We start from the raw sequence: 21,928 nt of genomic DNA, 5'->3' as shown, positions 1-21,928 counted from the left end.
GCGAAAAAGTACTGTATTTTGTTTGTTTTCAACCTCTGCCTTTTATTAATGAAGTTGCTAGACTTTAGAGAAAGAATATGATTATAAAGCAAGGCCCTTGGAAGCTCAGTGCAAAAAATTCTTTTGCTCGTCACTAAATTCAGCAACATTGCATCTACAGAAACAAAAATAATGTAAAATTAATATTCAGCACTTAACTAGCATTTCCTGCTAAATGATTTACAAAATAAGATTACAGTATATTTGGGGAAGTGGAAAATGCACTTTTAGTTAACTGTACAGAAAAGCAGCATCTAAATCCAGAATACTTACATTATTGCAATCTCCCAGGAAATATAGTGCAAATCCATCAGCTTTTGTAGCTGCCAAAGCAATAATAAAAGAAGTAATTGTACTCAGAGGGAGAATATAACTTTTGCATGTTCTCCAAGGTGAAACCACAGACTCATTCCACTTAGGACAATCAGCTAAACTTCTGAACGTGAAACACCATTGCTGTATCCCCTGAAACTGCACAGAAACCCTGCAAAGTTAGTGGCATATGATAATACTATCTGTTTCTCCCCCCAAAAAATTTAATATATTTGAGACATAATTGGAAGCTGCAACCTGATAAACTTACCTAGTCTTTACTTCATGTCTACTGAATATTACATTGCATGAATACATATTACAGCATATGAATTAAATAAAAATACACATCCACAATGTAATCATATAGAACATAGATAGCACATTTTCCATCAACAGAAGAAAAGTTGTTTCCCATGTATAGAGCGTAAATATCTCTGTCCTTGCCTTAAGATACATAAGCTTGGCAAAACAATGAATAAGCCTCAAATGCTGCCACTAAGTGTGTATGACGGGATTGTTTCTAGTTTCTATGACATGTGGAGGCCTATGTTTTCCATAGCTGTTCTGTATTAAATACATTAAGTCACTCCAGGGAATAAATATCTGCTGGCAATTACTGCAAGACTCAGGTGGTGTTGTGAGGCATAAGGCCAAAGGCTAAGTGTTTAAACATGAAAAAGTGCAATAATCCCTTAGAAATAAACCATCAGAGGTATCTTATTGCTAAAATGAAAAAAACTCTCGGAAATAGAAGAACACATCAAGCCTGTGCTTTTACATTCAGTATTACAAAATAGGCTTAACAATTTGGGCACAAGTAGACCCCTCTGTCCATCAGTAATGCTATCTCCTGTGAATACACAGGTCTGAATGATTTCCTCATTTTTGTGAGCAAATAAAACACTCCAGGCAGTGCATTTCAGGGAAATGATTACATTTTGGGGGCGGTTAAAGTCAGTTGGCCTTCTATGTGTGTCTGACAGAACCAAAACCCCACTGTCTGATTGCTTAATTATTTACATGGATATGAATGACATCATTGCCAGTCAGTGAGAAGCTCATTTGCATTTGAGTTCCAAAGTCATTTCTAGAGAAAATATTATGTGTCTATTGGACATTACAGAAAAGAAGTGCATTGTAAGTTAAGGAAAGAAAATGTACTCTCTAGTCTACTAGGAGTATGGAAGGATGTGCTGCCTCTGTCTCTCCTCCAGCCTCTCATTTGCTCTCTAACATAAACCAGTACTGACCAGCTGGGTTGAAGTTGAATCAGAACCCTCAGGGGTTCTCAAACTTCATTGCACCACAACCCCCTTCTGACAACCAAAATTACTACATGACCCCTGGAGAGGGGGCCAAAGCCTGAGCCTGCCCAAGCCCCACTGCCCGGGGTGGGGGACAAAGCCCCACTTGGCTCCAGACCCCGGCAAGTCAAACGCCAGCCCTGACGACCCCATAAAAACAGGGTCCCCACCCACTTTGGGGTCCCCACCCACAGTTTGAAAACCGCTGCATTAAAGTGACAGTAAACAAATACAGTCCATTTGAAACACAATACATATAAAATAGAAGAACCAGCTTCATGTTACAAAGAGTCAGAGTAGTAGGGATATGTGGGAAACGTTGTAAAACAACTATTTGCAAAGTATGTGAGGTAAACAAGCCTGAACAATTGCTTTCAATGCAAATCTGTCTGTACTCACGTTGGTTAAAATTTGGGGCGAGGGCAGGTTGGATGAAAGCTTTACATTTTTACAGGAAACATGATTCACTTTTATTCTTGGACAATATTCTTTTTCACAAAGAGGCACCTATATCACATCAAAAAGTGCTGTAACTCTATAGAGTTTTATTTTATCTTCAAGGAAAACACACACCCAAATCACCTCACTTTTGTTAAAGGAGCAGTCAAGATTTGCAATAATATTGCTGATAGTTAATTCTATGACTTTCCAAATCAATCAGGCAGGCAACACCAAAACTAGAATAATCTAACCCTAACCTTAATCTATCAGGTGGTTTGCCTTGCAGTTGGCCCTGATCCTGCAACTGGATTCATAGCTGGGTGGACCCTTGCCCCAAGTTGGAGTTCCACTGACATCAGTGGGGCTCCATACCAGTGCAAGGGCTACGTGGTGTGGATGCAGTTGCAGGATGGTGTACCAAGCATGTGCAGCTATTCTGTAATAACTATATTTATTTAATAGCATAAGTAATGCACAGAGTACCAGGACAAGGCTTCAAATAAAGGGCATCAAATCGTTTTCCTTACCTATTTTAATGATGCTGCTCAGTTCATATAAGAGAAGCTGGTTGTCTCCGCCTGTATCCAACCGTTGTTCTATGTAGCTGTTCAATTCATATACCACTCCTTGCATATTTGTATCCTGATACTATTGAACCAAAGAGGAAAAACCCAGTTTAGAACAAACATATTCTACAACTTGAAAAAAGTGTTCTCAACATACTTCTATAAAAATACAGAGTGGATGCAATGTATCTAATCAATCCTCGATTGTCAGCCCTAACCCAATTACCTGAATATTCACACCATGGCCATGTGATATGAATTTAGCATTCCATGCTGTAGCCAGCTAGTCAATTGTTCAAAAGGTATTGATCAATTATTAATTGGCTACACATGGCCAGAGTCACGATCATATCTCAAGAAACTGATATGTGACAGTTAATAGGCAGGTACCCTTCATATGCCTCCCTTTAACTCCTTCCTCCATTATAAACAAGGCTGCTATTTTTGCCTCCACCTTCCAACTTCATTACCTACTTCTCTAGTACTCCAACTGATGTGTGTCTGTTGTCCCCTCACAGCCTCATATATATCTACACTTTGGAGACTCAACCGTGTCCTAGAATCCTCTCCATCAGATGTCACAGTGCATCAGAGCTTCCTGGCAACTGATATTGAGGTTACTGGAGTGCACTGGAACCCCAACACGTTGGTTCATGAGGCATCATTTTTGCAGTGGGGAGCATCAGAGTTTTGAGGAGCTAGCACAAGCAACTCAGACCTTGAAATACTGCATCAGCTGGCACAAAGTGTTCTACGTTGTCTATGAGTTAAACAAAAGTTACAGAAATAGCAGAAATGCTAGCTGCTGCGGCTTAGTAGGCATTCACTGCAAATAAAAATGAAAGAGAGAGCTGGGAGGGAAAAAAGAGTTTAACTTCAATAATTAGAACATTGAACTAGAGGCAATTGGGAAGCTGGCTGCTGTGAAGAGTTGCTGGTATGAAAAAATAGGAGTTCCTACAAATAATTCAGGTAACCTCCAACCTTCCCTATGATGTTGTGGGGAAAAGGAGGTGCAGCCTCAAACCCCATTCCCAAAAGCCTCAGCTGCAACCTGGTTGTCAAAAACCTCAAGAGACAGGTATCCATTTCCTGGGTGGAAGTGCAATTGTACAGTGAATGCTCCTGTGTAGCATGATACCATGGCAAATACAGCATCATAAAAGGCAGTACATGACAGTGAGCACAGGTTCAGAACCATAACCAAAACTGGTGAGGTAGTTACTGGAAAGAGGAGAGGAAGACCAGAGTATAGTAAATTATGTAACTGGGCCAAAAATAAAACAAAAAGAAAGCAGTAGGTGAAATGTGCACAAATGAATGCTGTGTGAAAAAGCCACTAGGTCGCATTCTCCTGCCAGCTCACACCGTAGACCAAAATATGATTAGGTCAGATCTGTACTGGTAGTATTAAGGATTATGCCATAACAAGATTCTGAGCATCACAACCTGTCATTTTACATGAATAAACAGGGCTGCATTTGTATGCTGGTATAGAGCCTTTCCATAAGAATGGCCCTACTGGGTCAGACCAAAGGTCCATCTAGCCCAGTATCCTGTCTTCTGACAGTGGTCAGTTTCAGGTGCCCCAGAGGGAATGAACAGAACAGGTAATCATCAAGTGATCCATCCCCTGTCGCTCATTCCCAGCTTGGCTAGGGACACCATTCCTGCCCATCCTGGCTAATAGCCATTGATGGATCTATCTGCCACGAAATTATCTAGTTCTTTTTTGAACCCTGTTATTGTCTTGGCCTTCACTTCATCATCAGGCACGGAGTTCCACAGGTTGACTGTGCGTTGTGTGAAGAAATACTTCCTTTTCTTTGTTTTAAACCTCCTGCCTATTAATTTCATTTGGTTACCCCTAGTTCTTGTGTTATAAGTAGTAAACAACACTTCCTTATCTACTTTCTCTACACCAGTCATGATTTTATAGACCTCAATCATATCTCCCCTTAGCTGTCTCTTTTCCAAGCTGAAAAGTCCCAGTCTTATTAATCTCTCCTCATATGGAAGCCATTTCATACCCCTAATCATTCTTGTTGCCCTTTTCTGAACCTTTTCCAATTCCAATATATCTTCTTTTGAGATGGGGTGACCACACCTGCACACAGTATTCAAGATGTGGGCGTACCATGGATTTATATAGAGGCAACATGATATTTTCTGTCCTATTATCTATCCCTTTCTTAATTATTCCCAGCATTCTGTTTGCTTTTTTGACTACCGCTGCACATTGAGTAGATGTTTTCAGAGAACTATCCACAATGACTTCAAGATCTCTTTCTTGAGTGGTAACAGCTAATTTAGACCCCAACATTTTATATGTATAGTTGGGATTATGCTTTCCAATGTGCATTACTTTGCATTTATCAACATTAAATTTTATCTGCCATTTTGTTGCCCAGTCACCGAGTTTTGAGAGATGCTTTTGTAGCTCTTTGCAGTCTGCCTGGGTCTTAGCTATCGTTAGTAATTCTGTATCATCTGCAAATTTTGCCAACTCACTGTTTACCCCTTTTTCTAGATCATTTATGAATATGTTGAATAGGACTGGTCCCAAAACAGACCCCTGGGGGACACTACTATTTATCTCTCTCCATTCTGAAAACTGATCATTTATACCTACTCTTTGTTTCCTATCTTTTAACCAGTTACCAATCCACGAGAGAACCTTCTCTGTTATCCCATGGCAGCTTACTTTGCATAAGAGCCTTTGGTGAGTGAGGGACCTTGTCAAAGGTTTTCTGAAAATCTAAGTACACTATATCCACTGGATCCCCTTGGTCCACGTGCTTGTTGATCCCCTTGGTCCACGTGCTTGTTGATCCCTTCGAAGAATTCTAGTAGATTGGTAAGACATGATTTCCTTTTACTAAAACCATGTTGATTCTTCCTCAACAAACTATGTTCATCTGCTTCTTTTGGGTATGTAGGCACATTTGACTAACCACACTTATTGATGGATTCAACACACAGCTTACCCCGGGCATCGCAGTATATGGTGTGCTGTGGTTTCTGCTATTGCTTTCTTGCATAGATTTCTACTATTTGTATAACTCCCTCCACACTTTCTGCCACGAATACAGAACATATGACCCTATACATCTGTGAGTCATTTGGTTTCCTTGTTTCAAAACAATTAAATGCTTGCTGAGTGAATAGCATTAATTCCCAACAGCCTTATTTAAATTGACCTTTTGTCATCAGTGGAACACAATACTGACCAAAAATGCTGATGGGAGAACTACTCATTGTTTGACCCATAACAACTTCTTAACTACCTTAATACTGTGTCCATCTATTGCTCCAATAGACATGTAGAACTGCATGATACCTGGCAGCTCTGGATATCCTCCTTGAGGCTAAGGCATAACAAATTGTTTCTAAATGATATAATTTTATTACTAATAATAATATTATTATTACAGACATTCCTGCGGCAAATATTAGGTGAGAGTGTATGTTTGTGTTTACACTTTGGAAGAGAGTGGTGGTTACCTAAAAGAACATCTACTAACATTTTTTTCTTTTTAAGAGGTGCACACAGTGCAAGTAAGGTGCTTGACAAGCTTCATCCACATACTGGACCTGGTTCTCCACTGCCTTGCCCCTTGTGTAGTCATTTACACCTTTGCAAAGGGAGTACAATCAGAATGATAGTATTCTACATATAACTTAGCACTCACTTTGCACAGGCACAAATAACTACACAAAGAGCAAGACAATGAAGAATGAGGTCTGGTGTTGCCAGCACACTTGAGCCCAGATCTGCAAACTCATGTTGCCACAGTATGGGTTTCTCTAAAAGCAGGACTGTAAATCATGAAAAATTGCACAGTGGATTTGTTATGTGGAAAAATGTCCTCAAAGGACTTGGGGGTGACCAAATTCATTTTCACCTGTGACCTAGAGTAATCAGGATTTGAAGCTAAATCTTCAAAGGTTAAGGTTTGCATTTTAACCCACTCCATCATCTACATCAATCTATCAGCATATTATAACCCTTTACTCAACTTTCACATAACTAAGAACTACATGTATATTGTAATTATGCAATTAACTACGTGAATAAACTATGTCGCCTTTGTAACGTGTTAGCAAATATAAATCTAAGCAGACTGAAGTTCCTGCACACATTTATGCAACTGTAAAAATGCTGCTGCATAACAAGAGTATTAATTTGTAACATGGCAGATTTCCATCCTGAGATTATCTGGATTTGACAGCTGGCAAGATGAGCAGAATTTGTTTAGAATCATAATCAAGTCATTTATAAGAGGTTGATGAGGTCTAAGACAAGTGGAAAATAAAAAGCTAAATCAATCACTATGATGTTAGACCTGTACTGGATTCATATTATAACACAGACTAGCACATATTTTATACAGATTTGGCAAAATAAAATCTAAACTGATCCCAGCTGATGAAAGGAATACCTCAAACAATTCAACCTTCAACAGGAAAAAAAGGCATTCAAACATGGTTATTTGCCATCACGTAACTATGAAACAATATTTAAACTGTAACAGGACTCCTGAAGTTTAAAAATGATCTACAATACTCAAATCTAACTAACCCATTCTTCTCACCACTCAACACTTTATGTATCAAACTGATGACCCTACCAATATTTTGTGGCTTTTAATTGGGAAATCTCAATGTCACTGTACTAAGATAAGGTAGCATTCATCTATTTTAAGTCATTCTATCAGTGCCAGTGATAAAACTGCATCCTACTCACATGTTAACTCTACTAATCACTTAAATCATAGTACCGTAAAATGGGATAATAATTTAAAGGACAAATCACTTTGTAAACACCCATGATTAAAGAACTTCTTGCAGAGATTTTTCAGAAATACTTCTAGCACCTGTTTATCTTTAGAACATACGAGTAATGCGCAACAGCTGACAGCAAATCAACAGTGAAAAATAATTGGAAGAATACTGCTAGATTTTCTATCTAAATAAAAGGACGCATACTTTTTTTAAAAAGCTACACAAAAATTACAATGATAGCTTAGTCCATGCAGAGATATTGTGACTTCAGAAAGAGTCAGATGGATGTGAGTCATTCAATATTAAGAATTAAGTAATCAAAAAGTAAAGTGTATGTAACATTAAATGAAATATGAATAAGTATGAAGAACTAAAGTGACAGATTAATCTGCATGCCTTGCTGCTTATAAGGTAACTGTGCCAGGAACATTCCTCCTCTTACTATTGGGGAGGGGGAGAGGGGACTCAACAAAAAACGACTGATACAATCTGCTGTAAAAGAAGGGCTGTGGTAATAGGGATCAATGTCAGTAAATACAAAGTTAAAAATCAGAAGACGACATGTGCCTATCTTAGTGTTTTCTATAGCTTCTTGCAGTGTTTGCAGTGTTCCTGTGGTAAAATAGTTAATTACTATAGTATCAGTTTTGTTATTGTTAATTATTATTATTATTTTCTGCCCCCAAATCAGTGATTCCCAGCCTGTGAGGTACAGCCCTGTCCTTTTATGTGAATTCAATTATTCAGCAGAATTCACTTTGCAGTGTATGAAATTACCTACAGGAATTTAAAAAAAACTAGGACTGTAGCTTCCCTTTGATGTGGAAGAAGGGCATCATGGGAGTATAGAGGATTGGAACTCAGAAACCTCTCTGGATGAGGTAAAGAGAGGTGAGGAAGCCACAAAACGTGACGGAAGAAGGGGAGGAAGAAGGAAAGATCACAAGCTTTAAAACAACATTGCTTGAGACATTTAAAAAATGAACTGGCCAGAGCACTAGAAAATATTTCTGATGGATTTGGAGCTATTCTGTAATAAACTTAGGGTGACCAGACAGCAAGTATGAAAATCAGGATGAGGTGGAGGATAATAGGCACCTATATAAGACAAAGCCCTGAATATTAGGACTCTCCCTATAAAAATGGGACATCTGGTCATCCTAAATAACGTATTGTAGCAGGGTGCTGCTGCAAGGGCACCTAATTAGCCCCTGCTCAGCCAGCCCCAATCAGGGGAAATAGATTGGGGCTGGGGAGAAGTCTGGTGCCTGGCCTCTGGAACTGGCTGCACCTGTGGGCCTGCCGGTTGAAGAGCCATAAAGGCTGGCTGGCAGCCAGAGCAAGAGGGGAATGGCCAGGGAAAGGGCAGTTTCCAGGCTGGGGGAGACTCCCTGTAAAAGAGGAGACAGTAAGACCTGTAAAACTCTAGTATCACCGGTGGTGGGAACTTTGTGTGAATAAAAGCCACGGGTGCTGCATCAAGAAAAGGCTCACAGTGCTTTATTGGAACAGCAAAGAGCCCAGCGGGGGGCGGCGGCCGAGGAAAGGACCCGGTTACACGTGGGGGTTTGTCCGGGATCCTTGCCATAGATGCAGTGTGGCAGCCTGGGCATGGAGAGCACCCTGCAATGGCTCGCTAACAACAGACTGAAATGCAAAAGACGCTACAGTCCTTCCAGGAGTCCCACCAGGTGGAGTGGCAGGCTCTCCTCGTTTGGCAGACAGAGCAGCAGAAAGCCCTCCAGGACTTCATCAAAGAGCAGTCGACTGTACAGCAACAGCTCCTGCAGAGACTGGTGAGTCCTGCTGTGGGGGAGGGTACCCGGACGCCAGGCCTCAGCCTTTGTAAAATGGCCCCCGCCGATGACCCCGATGCCTTTTTGGGTACCTTTGAGTGAGTGGCCCTGGGCGCTGGTTGGGACCGGACCACCTGGGCCCTGCGTCTGGGCCCTTATCTCACCGGGGAGGCGCAGGCCGCGTATATGGCCCTGACGGAGACCCAAGCCAGGAATTACGATGCGGTGAAGGTGGCAATCTTGGACCGCCTCGGGCTGTCAGCCGAGAAATATCGCCAGTAGCTTCAGGCAGCCCGGTGGACAGGGCGCGTGCGACCCTGGGCCTTTGCGCAAAAGTTAACGTACTGGGCAACCCGGTGGTTGAGGCCCAATGCCCACACGGTGGGCCAGATAATGGACCAGGTGGTCCTTGAACAGTTTCTACAGGGCCTCCCTGACAGTGTGCGGGTTTGGGTGCGGCGACATCAGCTGGCCACTCCGGAAGCGGCCGTGCAAAGGACCGAGGAGTATGCGGAGGTTGACTTCCCAGTGAGGGAGCATCGAGTCCCGCGGGACCCAGAGGGGGGCAGGAAACCCCGTGAGCACGGCGGGGTGAAGCTGCCGGATAAGCGACGGGAGGAGCCCAAGGGGACCCCTAGCCATCCAGGGCAGCTCGTGTGTTGGCGGTGTGGTCAGCTGGAACACAAAAGTCGGGACTTCCCGGTGATGGAGTGTGGGGCGGCGGACTTTTGTGGATGGACTAGGAGTGGGGCGTGGGAAAGGAGGCGTGGGTTGGCCACCATCCCAGTGCGGGTAGGGAAAACACCCCAGAGGGGTCTGGTGGACACGGCTTCCGCCCGCTCCTTTGTACAGCAGCGCTTGGTGAAGCCGCACTGGCTTATCCCTGGGGGACGGATGTGGGTGGAATGCATCCACAGGGATAGGAAATGTTGTCCCGTGGCCCAGGTACCTCTCGAAGTGGACGGGCGGTTTACCTGGAAGTGGGTGGGGGTAATTGAAGGGTTAGCTTACCCTGTGGTCCTAGGCCAGAACTGGCGCTTTCCCCTGAGGGGAAAGGCGGACGGGGGGAAGCGACCAGGAAAGAGGAGAAAGAGAACCCTGGAAAGGGAGGGCAAGGCCCTGGGGGAGGCGGATCCAGAGCAAGGGAAGGCCCCACAACCTCCAGGGGGAAAATTAGAACAGCCTAGACAACTGTGCCAAAATAGCAAACAGGGGGGAATGACTGAGAAGCCCAGGGAGCTCCCGGGGCAGGACCACCTGGGGGAGGGAGCCCTCGGGGAGGTAGAAGACGCTCAGCAGGGGGAGGCCCCGCAGCACAGGGGCGGAGGGCCTGGACTGGAACCGGGGGGCCAACTCGGAGCAGCGGGCTCTGAGTCAACACCCCCAGTGAAGCAGGAGGAGGAGCCTCGGGAGCGGCCGGCCCAGCCGTGTGAATGGTGTGAGGACCTCTGGGTGAGGGTGGACCTGTGGGGTGCCCACCCCCTACTGAATGCACCTTTTGTGGGTGGGGTGTGCCAAAGCCCCAGCGGGTTGTTCCTGGGGGTCCCTCAGCTGGGCAGGGGGCCCCACCGCATAGTATTGTCTCGGGCTGAGGGAAGCGAGGTCGAGGGAGACCAGGCCTGGCACCAGCTTAAGGGGGGAGGTATGTAGCAGGGTGCTGCTGCAAGGGAACCTAATTAGCCCCTGCTCAGCCAGCCCCAATCAGGGGAAATAGATTGGGGATGGGAAGAAGTCTGGTGCCTGGCCTCTGGAACTGGCTGCACCTGTGGACCTGCCGGTTGAAGAGCCATAAAGGCTGGCTGGCAGCCAGAGCAAGAGGGGAATGGCCAGGGAAAGGGCAGTCTCCAGGCTGGGGGAGACTCCCTGTAAAAGAGGAGACAGTAAGACCTGTAAGACTGTAAATAGTATCACCGGTGGTGGGAACTTTGTGTGAATAAAAGCCACGGGTGCTGCATCAAGAAAAGGCTCGCAGTGCTTTATTGGAACAGCGAAGAGCCCAGCAGGGGCAGGGCCAAGGAAAGGACCCGGTTACACGTATGAATATTATATATTCTAACCATTTGACTGTTGGGGGTGGGGGGGTTTACTGTATGGATACAAAGGGTTAATTCAAGTAGGGGCCAGCTGCAAATATGCAGAATAACGGATAAGAGATTTAAATAGCAACCCATTTACTCAAACTTCAGGGAAAATATTCCACCTATTCACTTTAATGTCCTACATCCAACCCGCAATGGAGATCAAGAGACCAGTTTGTCATGGGGTGATCTCAGTTTGTAAACATAAGAGAACCAAAAAGCCTGTGAGTCTAAGACAAAGGGCTCCTGGGGGGATAAAAGTGCCATTCTTGAGGGAGCGGGGAGTGGGTGTTGGGAGTTGCTGATGAGAAGCAGGTTCTCACTGGGTACGTCTTCACTGCAAAACAAACAAACCGGCAGCACCATGCCCTAGAGCAGGGGTAGGCAACCTATGGCACGCGTGCCGAAGGCAGCACACAAGCTCATTTTCAGTGGCACTCACACTGCCCGGGTCCTGGCCACCAGTCTGGGGGCTCTGCATTTTAATTTAGTTTTAAATGAAGCTTCTTAAACATTTAAAAAACTTTATTTACTTTACATACAACAATAGTTTAGTTATATATTATAGACTTATAGAAAGAGACCTTCTAAAAACGTTAAAATGTATTACTGGCACGTGAAACCTTAAATCAGAGTGAATAAATGAAGACTCGGCACACCACTTCTGAAAGGTTGCCGACCCCTGCCCTAGAGTCCGGGTCTATAGACTCAGGTTTGCACTACAGCACTAAAAATAGTGGCTTAGTTGTTCCCACCTGGGCTGGAACTTGGGTTCTGAGACATACCCACAGACACAGACCCAAAAGATCAGGGACTTGCTGAGGGTCTCTGCAAAGGGATGGCAAACCTTTAGGTGAAACAGACATGTGTATAACCCTTTTATTGGTTTAAAAATCTTTTATTTTCTTTTATGCTATGCTTTGTTCCTACTGTGGTAAATAAACAGTACTTTGGAGAAGGCCCACTGGTCATCTATATTAACCACCTGTCACAGCTCCCAAAGGGAAGACTTGGAGGTGGTAAACCCAGTCTGGCCTGTTGAGTAATCACATTTGGTACAAAGGATGCAGGGAAAGAAAGTGCACGAGGCCTGACATATGAAGGGGTGCACTGAGAGAGACTAGAGAGGGGTCAAAAGTGCAGTTAGCCCTATAGCTATGATGATATTCTCCAGAGAAAAATCCTGCACTGACCCTGGGATAAATTATCCACTCCTGCTAGATGAAGTACACATTCTGCTAGAGTGTAGGTAATATGACAGTGTGTCTTGCCTATAACAACATATCTTGCCCTGCCATCAAGACAAATACTTTTACGAAACATATAAAGGAGAGAATCTTTCAGTATTGCTGGGTCTCTGACAAGAAATCTGATATTCTAGATATTTGGTCAACCCCCCGAAAAAGTCCAGCCTCCTTAGAATGAGCACCAAAGAGTCAACTCTCACTTTATGTCCTCAATACTTGGGCCAGCTCCCCAAGTTTCATATCTTGTTCTTTACAACTGGCAATTAACTTTCTTTTCCAGGAAGAACTGAATATATGCCTCATCTAGTTTAGCAATGGTTAAGCAGTTAATGTCAGCAGAGCCACTGTCCAGCAGAGGTCTCTCGTAGTGTATTCTAACATGAGATTTCCGAAATGGTTGTCAGAAACCTACTGACAGAATTCACTGACTCATCATTTTGGGCTGCAGCTCAGCAGTGTCAGAGAGAGACACTGGGGAGCGGGCCCCCCTCAAATAAGTACAGCAGAACTTCAGAGATATGAACTGAGCAGTCAACCACACACCCGATTTAGAACCAGAAGTATACAATCAGGCAGCAGCAGCAGCGCGCGCGCACACACACACACACACAGTGCAGTACTGTGTTAAATGTAAACTACTAAAAAAATAAAGGGAAAGCAGCATAAATAAAATAAAATCTTCTGCATAATAAAATTTCAAAGCTGGATTAAGTCAATGTTCCGTTGTAAACCTTTAAAAGAACAAGCATAACATTTTCTTCAGACTTACGAACATTTCAGAGTTATGAACAACCTCCATTCCTGAGGTGTTTGTAACTCGGAGGTTCTACTGTAACCTATCCAAGCCACTCATTCTTTGTTGCTGTGTCCAAGACCTCTGGAATGTGAATAGATTGTAGGGTCAAATCTATATGATAGTGAAGAGAATGAGGAATTTAGAGTGAACCCTGAAACCTCTAGGTCCAATCTCCATCAGTTTGTGAGGGTCAGAATCAAAGTCTGAAGAAACCTGATCTCATTTCAGAAGGAGCCTGTTTTGTGGGCCAGATAGTTTAGGCAGGTCTCTATAGGGGGGTCTCTGATTCACAGAGTCTTGAGGCCTACTGGCTCGAGTCAATAGTGGTTCCCTGGGTAGGCAGACCTAGTGGCTGGGGTCTCTGAGGAGTCCCTGGGCCACAGGGTAAGCAGGCCTAGTGGCCAGAGTCCATGAAGAGTCCCTGAGCGGCAGGGTAGGCAGGCCTAACGGCCAGAGCCAATGGAGCATCCCTGATTCACAGGGTAGTGGGCCATCCCCTGGGGGAGGGTGGCGGCATAGGGTAGGGGGATCCGGACCCTCCCTACTCCATTGGGTCCCAGCCCAGTGCCCTAGTAGTGGCAGAGGGTTCCACTACTGAGGTCAGCAGGGATCCAACTGCAACAAGCTGCCTGTGTCCGGGACTATGGCTAGTCCCCCCCGGGCTACTTCCTACCATGGTTCTGATGGCAGTAGTTGGGGTGTCTTCTGGTTGCTCAGCTGGGGCTGTTCCCAGTGTCTACAACCCGTCTTGAGTATCAGCAGGTGTCTGGGCATGGGCCGGGGCCTCAGCACTTTGGGCTTCTGTGGGGTGGGTTGGTAGCTGCTCCCCAGCAAGAGTCTGTATGCTATATCCTTCCCCTCCGGCGGTCAGCCCCAACTGAACTGTGCTGCCTGCCTTTATACAGCCACGGCACCTGGAGCATGCCCAGTAGGGTCATGACTTCCTCAGCTACCAAGGAAGAGTTAACCCCTTCCTGTCCAGTGTGAGGTAAGTATACCCTGTCACAATCTCACAGAAAGCCATAACCAAAGTTCCTTTAAAGACCACGCATACTGTAATTATGTGATGTTTGTTCATACACAAATGCATTACAAAACATCATGTCAATGTTTTCCCTGCTAGCAGCTGCTAATCCACAAACCACCATCATGATGATCTCCAGACAGCACAAGTTCATTACTTTAACAACAAGATCCTTAGCACTGAAACAGAGAACCATCAGTGGACAAACTATGCCACCATTTTAAAGGGCTAGAATAATATTTTGTCCGGATGCAAATAAAAACAATGCGATCCTCAATGTAGTCAGGACTGAGGAATGCTGATGGTGTTACATAGGGAAGTTTGCAATGCCGCTGATGTACTATATCTGTTTTGTAGATAATTAAAAGATTTCAGCTCCAACAGCTACGATCCTGCACCTTTCACTATTGCTATATTATTCAATAATTTAAAAAATAAATAAAGATAATTAAAATTATTTGATGTCTTCTGTTTAAATGCATTAATTGTCCTTCTTTTGAAGTAGCATTGCGGTCTTATGAAAAAAAGAGACAATTAGGAGGTGAAAATGTACTGCATGAATTTATTGGGCTCTCTCTACATATGATTTATGCACTGTCTACACCATCATCTTTCTTCATGGCAGAATATTACAGGCTGTTGATCTATCGTATCATAAAAAAAATCAAGATATATAAGAAGAAGAATTGTATGACCATTGGCTTATTTGTCCACATAACTACCCTTCTCCTAATTTGCTTTTAATACAGAAATGCATTATCTTCTCCCATCTTCCTTTGTGGCCCACTTTTAAAAAAATATTAGAAAAGAAACACTGCTGTAAAACAGTTTTCTTAACCTCAGCCTACCGGGTACTTTCAAAGAGCTGCCAGGTTTTGCAATGCTTGACTGCACTGATAGCTAGATCTTTCATATACGCAAATTAATATTCCCATTTCCAATCATGAGTTACAGAGACATATCTTAGCTATAGTGCAATGATACTGTGAAAACAGTTAAACCACAGTTGTGAAGAACTGAAATATGGGACACAATTTCATGCTTCCCAAAATTATGGAAGGTCATGAAATTCCATTAAGTCAAAAGCTTGATTTTTGAGGGCAGAAGCACTGAGCGGTGGGATATCATTTACTTGGCTTCAGAAATAAAAGTACACCTCTACCCCGATATAATGCTGTCCTCGGGAGCCAAAAAATCTTACCGCGTTACAGGTGAAACCGCGTTATATCGAACTTGCTTTGATCCGCTGGAGTGTGCAGCCCCGCCTCCCCCTAGAGCACTGCTTTACCACGTTATATCCGAATTTGTATTATATCGGGTCGCGTTATATCGGGGTAGAGGTGTATAGAGGAACAAATAGGCTTAAAGTATCCACCAGGCTTTCAAAGCAGTAGAGATGTTGAAGAGAGGAAACAAAGAAATCTCCTTGATCCAAAAATCAAGGGCTGGCCTGTGTGAGTAGTTTTGTTTAAGCTTGGACACTGGAAAGCATGAAGCTATAAAAAGCTATCTCTGCTGTGATTAATTTTAATGCTTGTACACAGCCTGAGAGAAAACTGCTGCTACACGTATTTGTCTGACGTCTATTCTTCTTGTTTTGACTGAAGAGGACATGGGTTATAACTTGTTCAGTAAATAAAGCTTAACTGCAGCACCATGCACAGGTATTTATGAATTGTTTGTTCACAGATCAAATGCTGCTCATGACAAAATCAAAGGAGGGAAAAATATGAAATGACAGCTGGCAGGACATGCCCTATTATTAAGTTAAAGGCCGCAAAATAGCTCTAGTACTACACAGAGAGAGCTCACAATTTTTGAAGGCATACATTTCCCAGCTTGTTTATACAGCTGATTTTCAGGCCTGATCTTAGAGAGAGAGAGAGAGAGAGAGAGAGAGAAAAAACACACTGCCTTCTGAACATCAACTTCCTGCCACATAGTCACTGATCACTGACATCCAATCCCAGAGACTTTCCTTCATTGGTACACGTCAATATTGAGATAAATTTAATGTTTGCATTGAGGGAATCTAAAATTATTTATAACAGAGTGAAGGAGGCATTGACTGGACTATAAAGACAGAACACTTTGATTATGTGGAACAGAAAAGACAGCCCCATTTTATAAAATCTGATATTCACTGAAGTGTTACAAAGACCACACTGTACCTTGGTTATACCACTTATCCAGACAACAGCATTGTGAAAAACATTTAATGAAGTCCATTAACCTTTACATTTTAATTTGGCAGGTCTGGATATTACCACTTATTTAAATTTGCCTTGATAAACTACACATTCCCTGTTAATATAGCTCTGTTGATGCCTGACCTGCAACCACTCCAAAAGACATCATGAACAAAATTAAAAATATGGTCCAACCTTTTTCCATCTCCATACTGCTTTCCCTAGTCTCTTACTACTACCAACAGTATCCACATGCCTCCTTCTCCATTCCAACTTCATAACATGCATTTTCCTCTGATAACACTTGATGTCGTATTATATGCATGATCTTCTGAAGGATATATATATTGCTCCTGGGGATTATGCACCACTGCGCATGTGCAGAATTCACGTCCCCTTCAGATTTCTTTACTTCCCTGCAGAAAATGACTTTCTGACGGGGAAGCAACGGGAAGCCACAAGAGCGGTCATATGACTCTCCCCAGCAGTATGTTTTGGGTGCCAAGGGCAGCTGGCAGAGAGGTAAATCACTGTGAGGAAGGGGGCAGGACTGGAGAAGACCCTGCTGGGCTGGGGAGGATGGGACTTCCTCCTTCCCTGCACAGCATCCAGGGCCAGGTCAGACCCATCCCCAGATTTCTTCCCAGGCTGCAGGGAGCTTTGCAAACTCAGTACTCCCCGGCTTCCTGCACCCATCACTCCTCAGCTGCAGGAGGAGGGATCACTCCCTCATCCGACTAGACCCCCTCATACTCAGACCCTCACACCCCCGCACCCAGAAACTGTCCCCCCACCATTCCCCCTACCTGGAGCACCCTAACGAGTCATCCAGACCCAGATCCCCATCCCACCGAGCCCCAACCAACTGCACCTGGATCCCCACCCCACTGAGCCCTCACTCTCGCCAGCATCTGGACCCCCCAATGAATCCACCACACCCAGACCCCGCTGCTGAGCTCTATCCCCCCCTGAACCCAGACCTACCCCTGCTGAGCTCCATCCACCTTCACCTAGACCCCCCTGCAGCATCCCATTACTGTTGCACCCAGAACCCCACAACAAACCCCTGTGCATCCAGATCCCTCCCCCCACACACACACTCAGGTCCCCCACTTAGCTGCTCGCACCCAGATTGCCCCATACATAACCCTCTCAACCGACACCTGGATCCCCACCCCCACCCCACTAAGCCCCTCCACACATAGATCTTGCTGGGCTGAGCCTGCCTGCCCACACCTGGTGCACCTGGCACAGAGGGGGCAGGGCCCTGGGGTGTTTCTAGGGCAAGCCCAGTCCTTGCACTATGTCAGGGTTGGGTGCAGTCTCACTGCAGAGTTTGTGTCCCAGGGGGAGCTGCAGAGTGATCTCCCACCTCTGTGCAGCCAGTGGCCTGTGCTCTCCAATGCCATGCTGGAGCTTCCACATTTATTACACAAATAAAATTTGCAGAATTTTGCAGAATTTTAAAATGTGCGCAGAATTTTTAATTTTTTGGTGCAGAATGCCCTCAAGAGTAATATGTATATGTCTGATGTCCTAACCCTTTTCTTTTAACTTTTCATTACACCATTCATTTTTGGGTTGTTGTGAAAATGGTTTAAATCCTATGATCAATAAAGAAACAGTGTGAAGAATGAATAATGAACTTGCTGTGGCAGGGAGATACGGAAGGGATTTAAATGAGACAGAGAAATCATACAATTATTAACTGAAAAGATACTAATTCTGTAACTTTCAGTGGCATATTGTGCCAGGGTGTTACCTGGTGCCAAGGCAGCTGCCAAAAGCCCTAAGTCCAAAAACGGGAAAGAAGAGGATTAAAGTGTTATTGCCATTTCCAAGAATAAAGTACTGTAAATGAGTTAGTCACTTGCTAGGTAATAATTTCATGGTGTTTATACTGTAAACTACAGCAAAGTGAATTGCTGTTGTGATCATCACAGTTTACAAAGCAAACATGCTTGCCAAAATGCAGCTTCACCATGGGTACCGTACAAGCCAAAGTGGAATGGAAAAGAAGCCATTATTTGAAATGAACAAGGGTATTTCACTGTGATCATATCAGGCACATTGAGCATTTCTGTTTAAGTTTAAGGTTCTGAGATACAACATGGCACACAGCCACCACGGGAGAAGGAAGCAGCATACAGGACAAAATCCTGGTTCTGATTTAAGCAGCAGTATTGGATATGTTAACTCCTGGCCTGCATACACATGCCAGCTCTGCACCACATCCATCCACCACACAAGTGATATCTTGTACTTTCTCTTCCCAGCACAGCTGCCTGTGATCCCAGTCCTTTTCTACCCATGGACTGGGAAAGCAGACACACAGTACCTTTCACTGGTCTGTGCGTTCTATATAGTCTCACCAGTCAGCCCACTCCCCCGTGATCTTGGACGGACATTGTACATGCTTAATGTCTCTCTAATGTCATTTCTAATGTCTAGATGAGGCAGAATTATGGACTTTACCTCTGTTTTGGCAGCCATAGAAGACTGACACCTCTCCAATTCACAAGTAGTGTTTTACTAATATTGTGAATGGAATGAGTCCTTACCCCAGTCTAGCACAGAACACACACATGCAAAATTAGTGCCCAAACTCACCCTTCTTCCTGTAGTAGTTCTTTTCTTTGGGGGTAAAAGAGCGATAGCACAATATGAAGCTTAACCTACTATTTCCACTAGGCTGATTCTAGGTTTTCCATCCAGAACCTCTGTCCCAAGACCCTCTGCCCTGATAGCCACACCCACCTCTAGCATACCTAGGAAAATGAAAAATGAGAATAAAAGAAAAAAATGAAACATGAAACAGAACTCCTGGACATCATTTTATACAGTGTTCAGTGACAAAAAGGTTTTTAAAAGAGTGGGGTGGAGGGAACAGAATCTCAAAAACTTGAAATTTTCAGAAAAACAAAAAATTGTTTCACTTTGAACCCTGCAAAATAGAGACAACTAAGCGAAACTGTCTTTCCATTTTTCACCCATTTCTACCCATACCTAGGGTGCAGGAAACAAGATGATATCTGCACAGTAAATGAGCAGGAATTTCCATACAGGTTCCCAACATTTGTTCACAGGATGGGTCAAAAGAAGGTGCTTGCCACCCATTACAGATATTGAAAGATATTTCACAAATGTTACAAAGTTCAAGTGATAACATGCAGAAAAAAAAGTTCCTAGGTTCAAAGTTTGGTCACGGATGTTTATGAAACATTCTGTGACCATGGTTCTTGCGTTTTTGATGGTGGTAACAACTCCGTGTAATCAGAAAATCCTTGGTAGAATGACTTCCATTTTTGTGGGGGACAATATTTATATCAAGACAATCTAACATCTTTACTTGTGATTTCTGAACCCAAGTTGGTTGAAAAATGGAAAGAATTGTACTGAGTTGTTTCTATTTTGCCAGGTTCTAAGTGAAACAATTTTTTTTAACGTCAAGTTTTTGAGATTCAGTTCCCCTCACTTCCACCCTTTCAAAAACGTTTTTGCCAATAGAAAATGATGATGTCCAAGAGTTTTGTTTCACGTTTCATTTTTTCTTTTGCTATTCTGTGACTTTTCAAACCTTTTTCAACTTTTGAAAAGATGCAAAAAGGAAAAATGAAATTAAATCTGGGCCTCTAATTTTTCAATACTTTGCCACTCTGTAACTTTTGAAAAGTTGGAAGAGTTACAAAGCTTCATTGTTCCATTTTCTGTTCTCACTTTTTCAAAAGTTGAGCAAATTCTGAAATGTTACAGAGTGGAAAAATAAAGAAAAATGGAAAAAACTCTACAAATCACTTAATCAATTGAATTTAGTGATAGAAAGGAATAAAAAGAAAAAATTGGAATGGGAGGAACAAAACAAAACAATTCAAATCTTTCAATTGCAACAACTCCTCTCCCCAAAAATATAAAACTATTCCTAAATGAAAGTTTTTCATAACATTTTTTACTTTTGAAAAGCCATTTTTAATTGTGCAAGAGAGTCCAGAATCAAGTTGATGGTAGAACATGAGTCTGATTTTCATTTTAAAGTTAGTTTTTCATGACACATGGTGTAAAGAAAAATGATTTAGCTAAGAAAAAACAAGTAAATTTCCATTTTAGAACTTTGAATAATTTAAGGTTTTTCCATCTATGTACTCATTTTTACTCTGCAATAAAATAGCTTTCATTGAGCTCTTTGCTTACACTGTAAATTGCCTGTGATACAGACACAAGTCTTTTTTGCAACATTTCCAGAAATTAAAATGTACCATTTACTGTCTTTAAAACTCCCACACAGACTTAAAACTACTTCAAAAATTGTATTTTTTCTGGGTATGGAGAACTCTAAAATTATTCAAGTTTATTATTTTCAGAATTCAATTCTTGAGCAGAGATATATTTACAATCCAATTACATTTGAACCTGTTTTGGGTTGTTACTGAAGGTAAGCAGTGCACTACCATAGTCTAGATTATTATATACTTTTTCTCAGATAATACAATATATGCTAACAAAGATGTCTACAACTTTATATACACATGTCCATTTGTAGTACTGTGTTTTAATCTGTGCATGTTAGACGGAGTCCATTAAAATTATGCATATGAAAAGTGCACCATACTTATTTAATACACTATACATATTACATACAAAGTTACTGATATTAAACATTTGAGGAAAAGGGAGACCCACATTTATACCCCAAAATTCTGCACTGCACATTTGTATGCAGATAAGTTAGCTTTGTACTCAATTGGCTCCAAGATCTATACTGAGGACCCAATGGTCTCTGGCTGGAGTTTAAGGTGTTTCTTATGGCTTATACACCTATAAAAGAGTTGGGACTGGCCTATCTGAGGGATTGCCTCTCTCCCGCTTCCATACTGCCACAGCTGCAGTCATGGGAGATACCCAAGCTGGATCCCCTCACAATAAAAGAGAGGGGACAGCTGGCAGGGCATTCTCTGTCAGGACGCCACGACTCTGGAAACTGTTCCCCTGCTAGGTCCTAAATAACCTGAATCTGGAGGCCTTTTGAGCATGCTGCAAAATAAATGTGGTTGATAGGGTTTTTGGAGAGGAGTGAAGAAATGATTCCCAGAACATGTAAGGGGTGGAAAGGAGTTTCTGTAGGTGGCCGGCCGGTTGGCTGAGTTCCTGTTGAAATGATTAATGCTGCTGGGGTTTTACTGTAATGTTAATGGTGTGTTAGGGCATCTAGAGCTTTGGCATCATTTTAATTATTTTAAATCTAAACAAAATAAAGTAAATTATTAAATATCCCCTCAATTATACAATTAACAGTCACATGAGTACACAGACAAATTAGTTTTATAGATAACCACACTATCCCCCTAATTTCA

At 43.0% G+C, this 21,928-nt stretch overlaps 1 protein-coding gene across 7 annotated transcripts in view; it reads right to left on the bottom strand.

Moving 5' to 3' along the window:
• Window positions 1-21,928, bottom strand: part of PDE10A (phosphodiesterase 10A) — a 300,539-nt gene that overhangs the window by 93,744 nt on the left and 184,867 nt on the right. For all 7 annotated transcript variants that reach the window (XM_039529760.1, XM_039529761.1, XM_039529762.1 and 4 more), the window contains 2 exons: window positions 2,627-2,747; window positions 313-362 (listed from right to left, as the gene is read on the bottom strand). In XM_039529760.1, coding sequence (XP_039385694.1) covers window positions 313-362; window positions 2,627-2,747 — 171 coding nt within the window. The remainder of the gene's footprint in view (window positions 1-312; window positions 363-2,626; window positions 2,748-21,928) is intronic.

This window comes from Mauremys reevesii, linkage group 3 (assembly GCF_016161935.1).
Source record: "Mauremys reevesii isolate NIE-2019 linkage group 3, ASM1616193v1, whole genome shotgun sequence".
Lineage (NCBI taxonomy): Eukaryota > Metazoa > Chordata > Testudines > Geoemydidae > Mauremys > Mauremys reevesii.
Note: the sequence above shows the minus strand (reverse complement) of the source record. Positions and strands in the feature narration are given on the sequence as shown.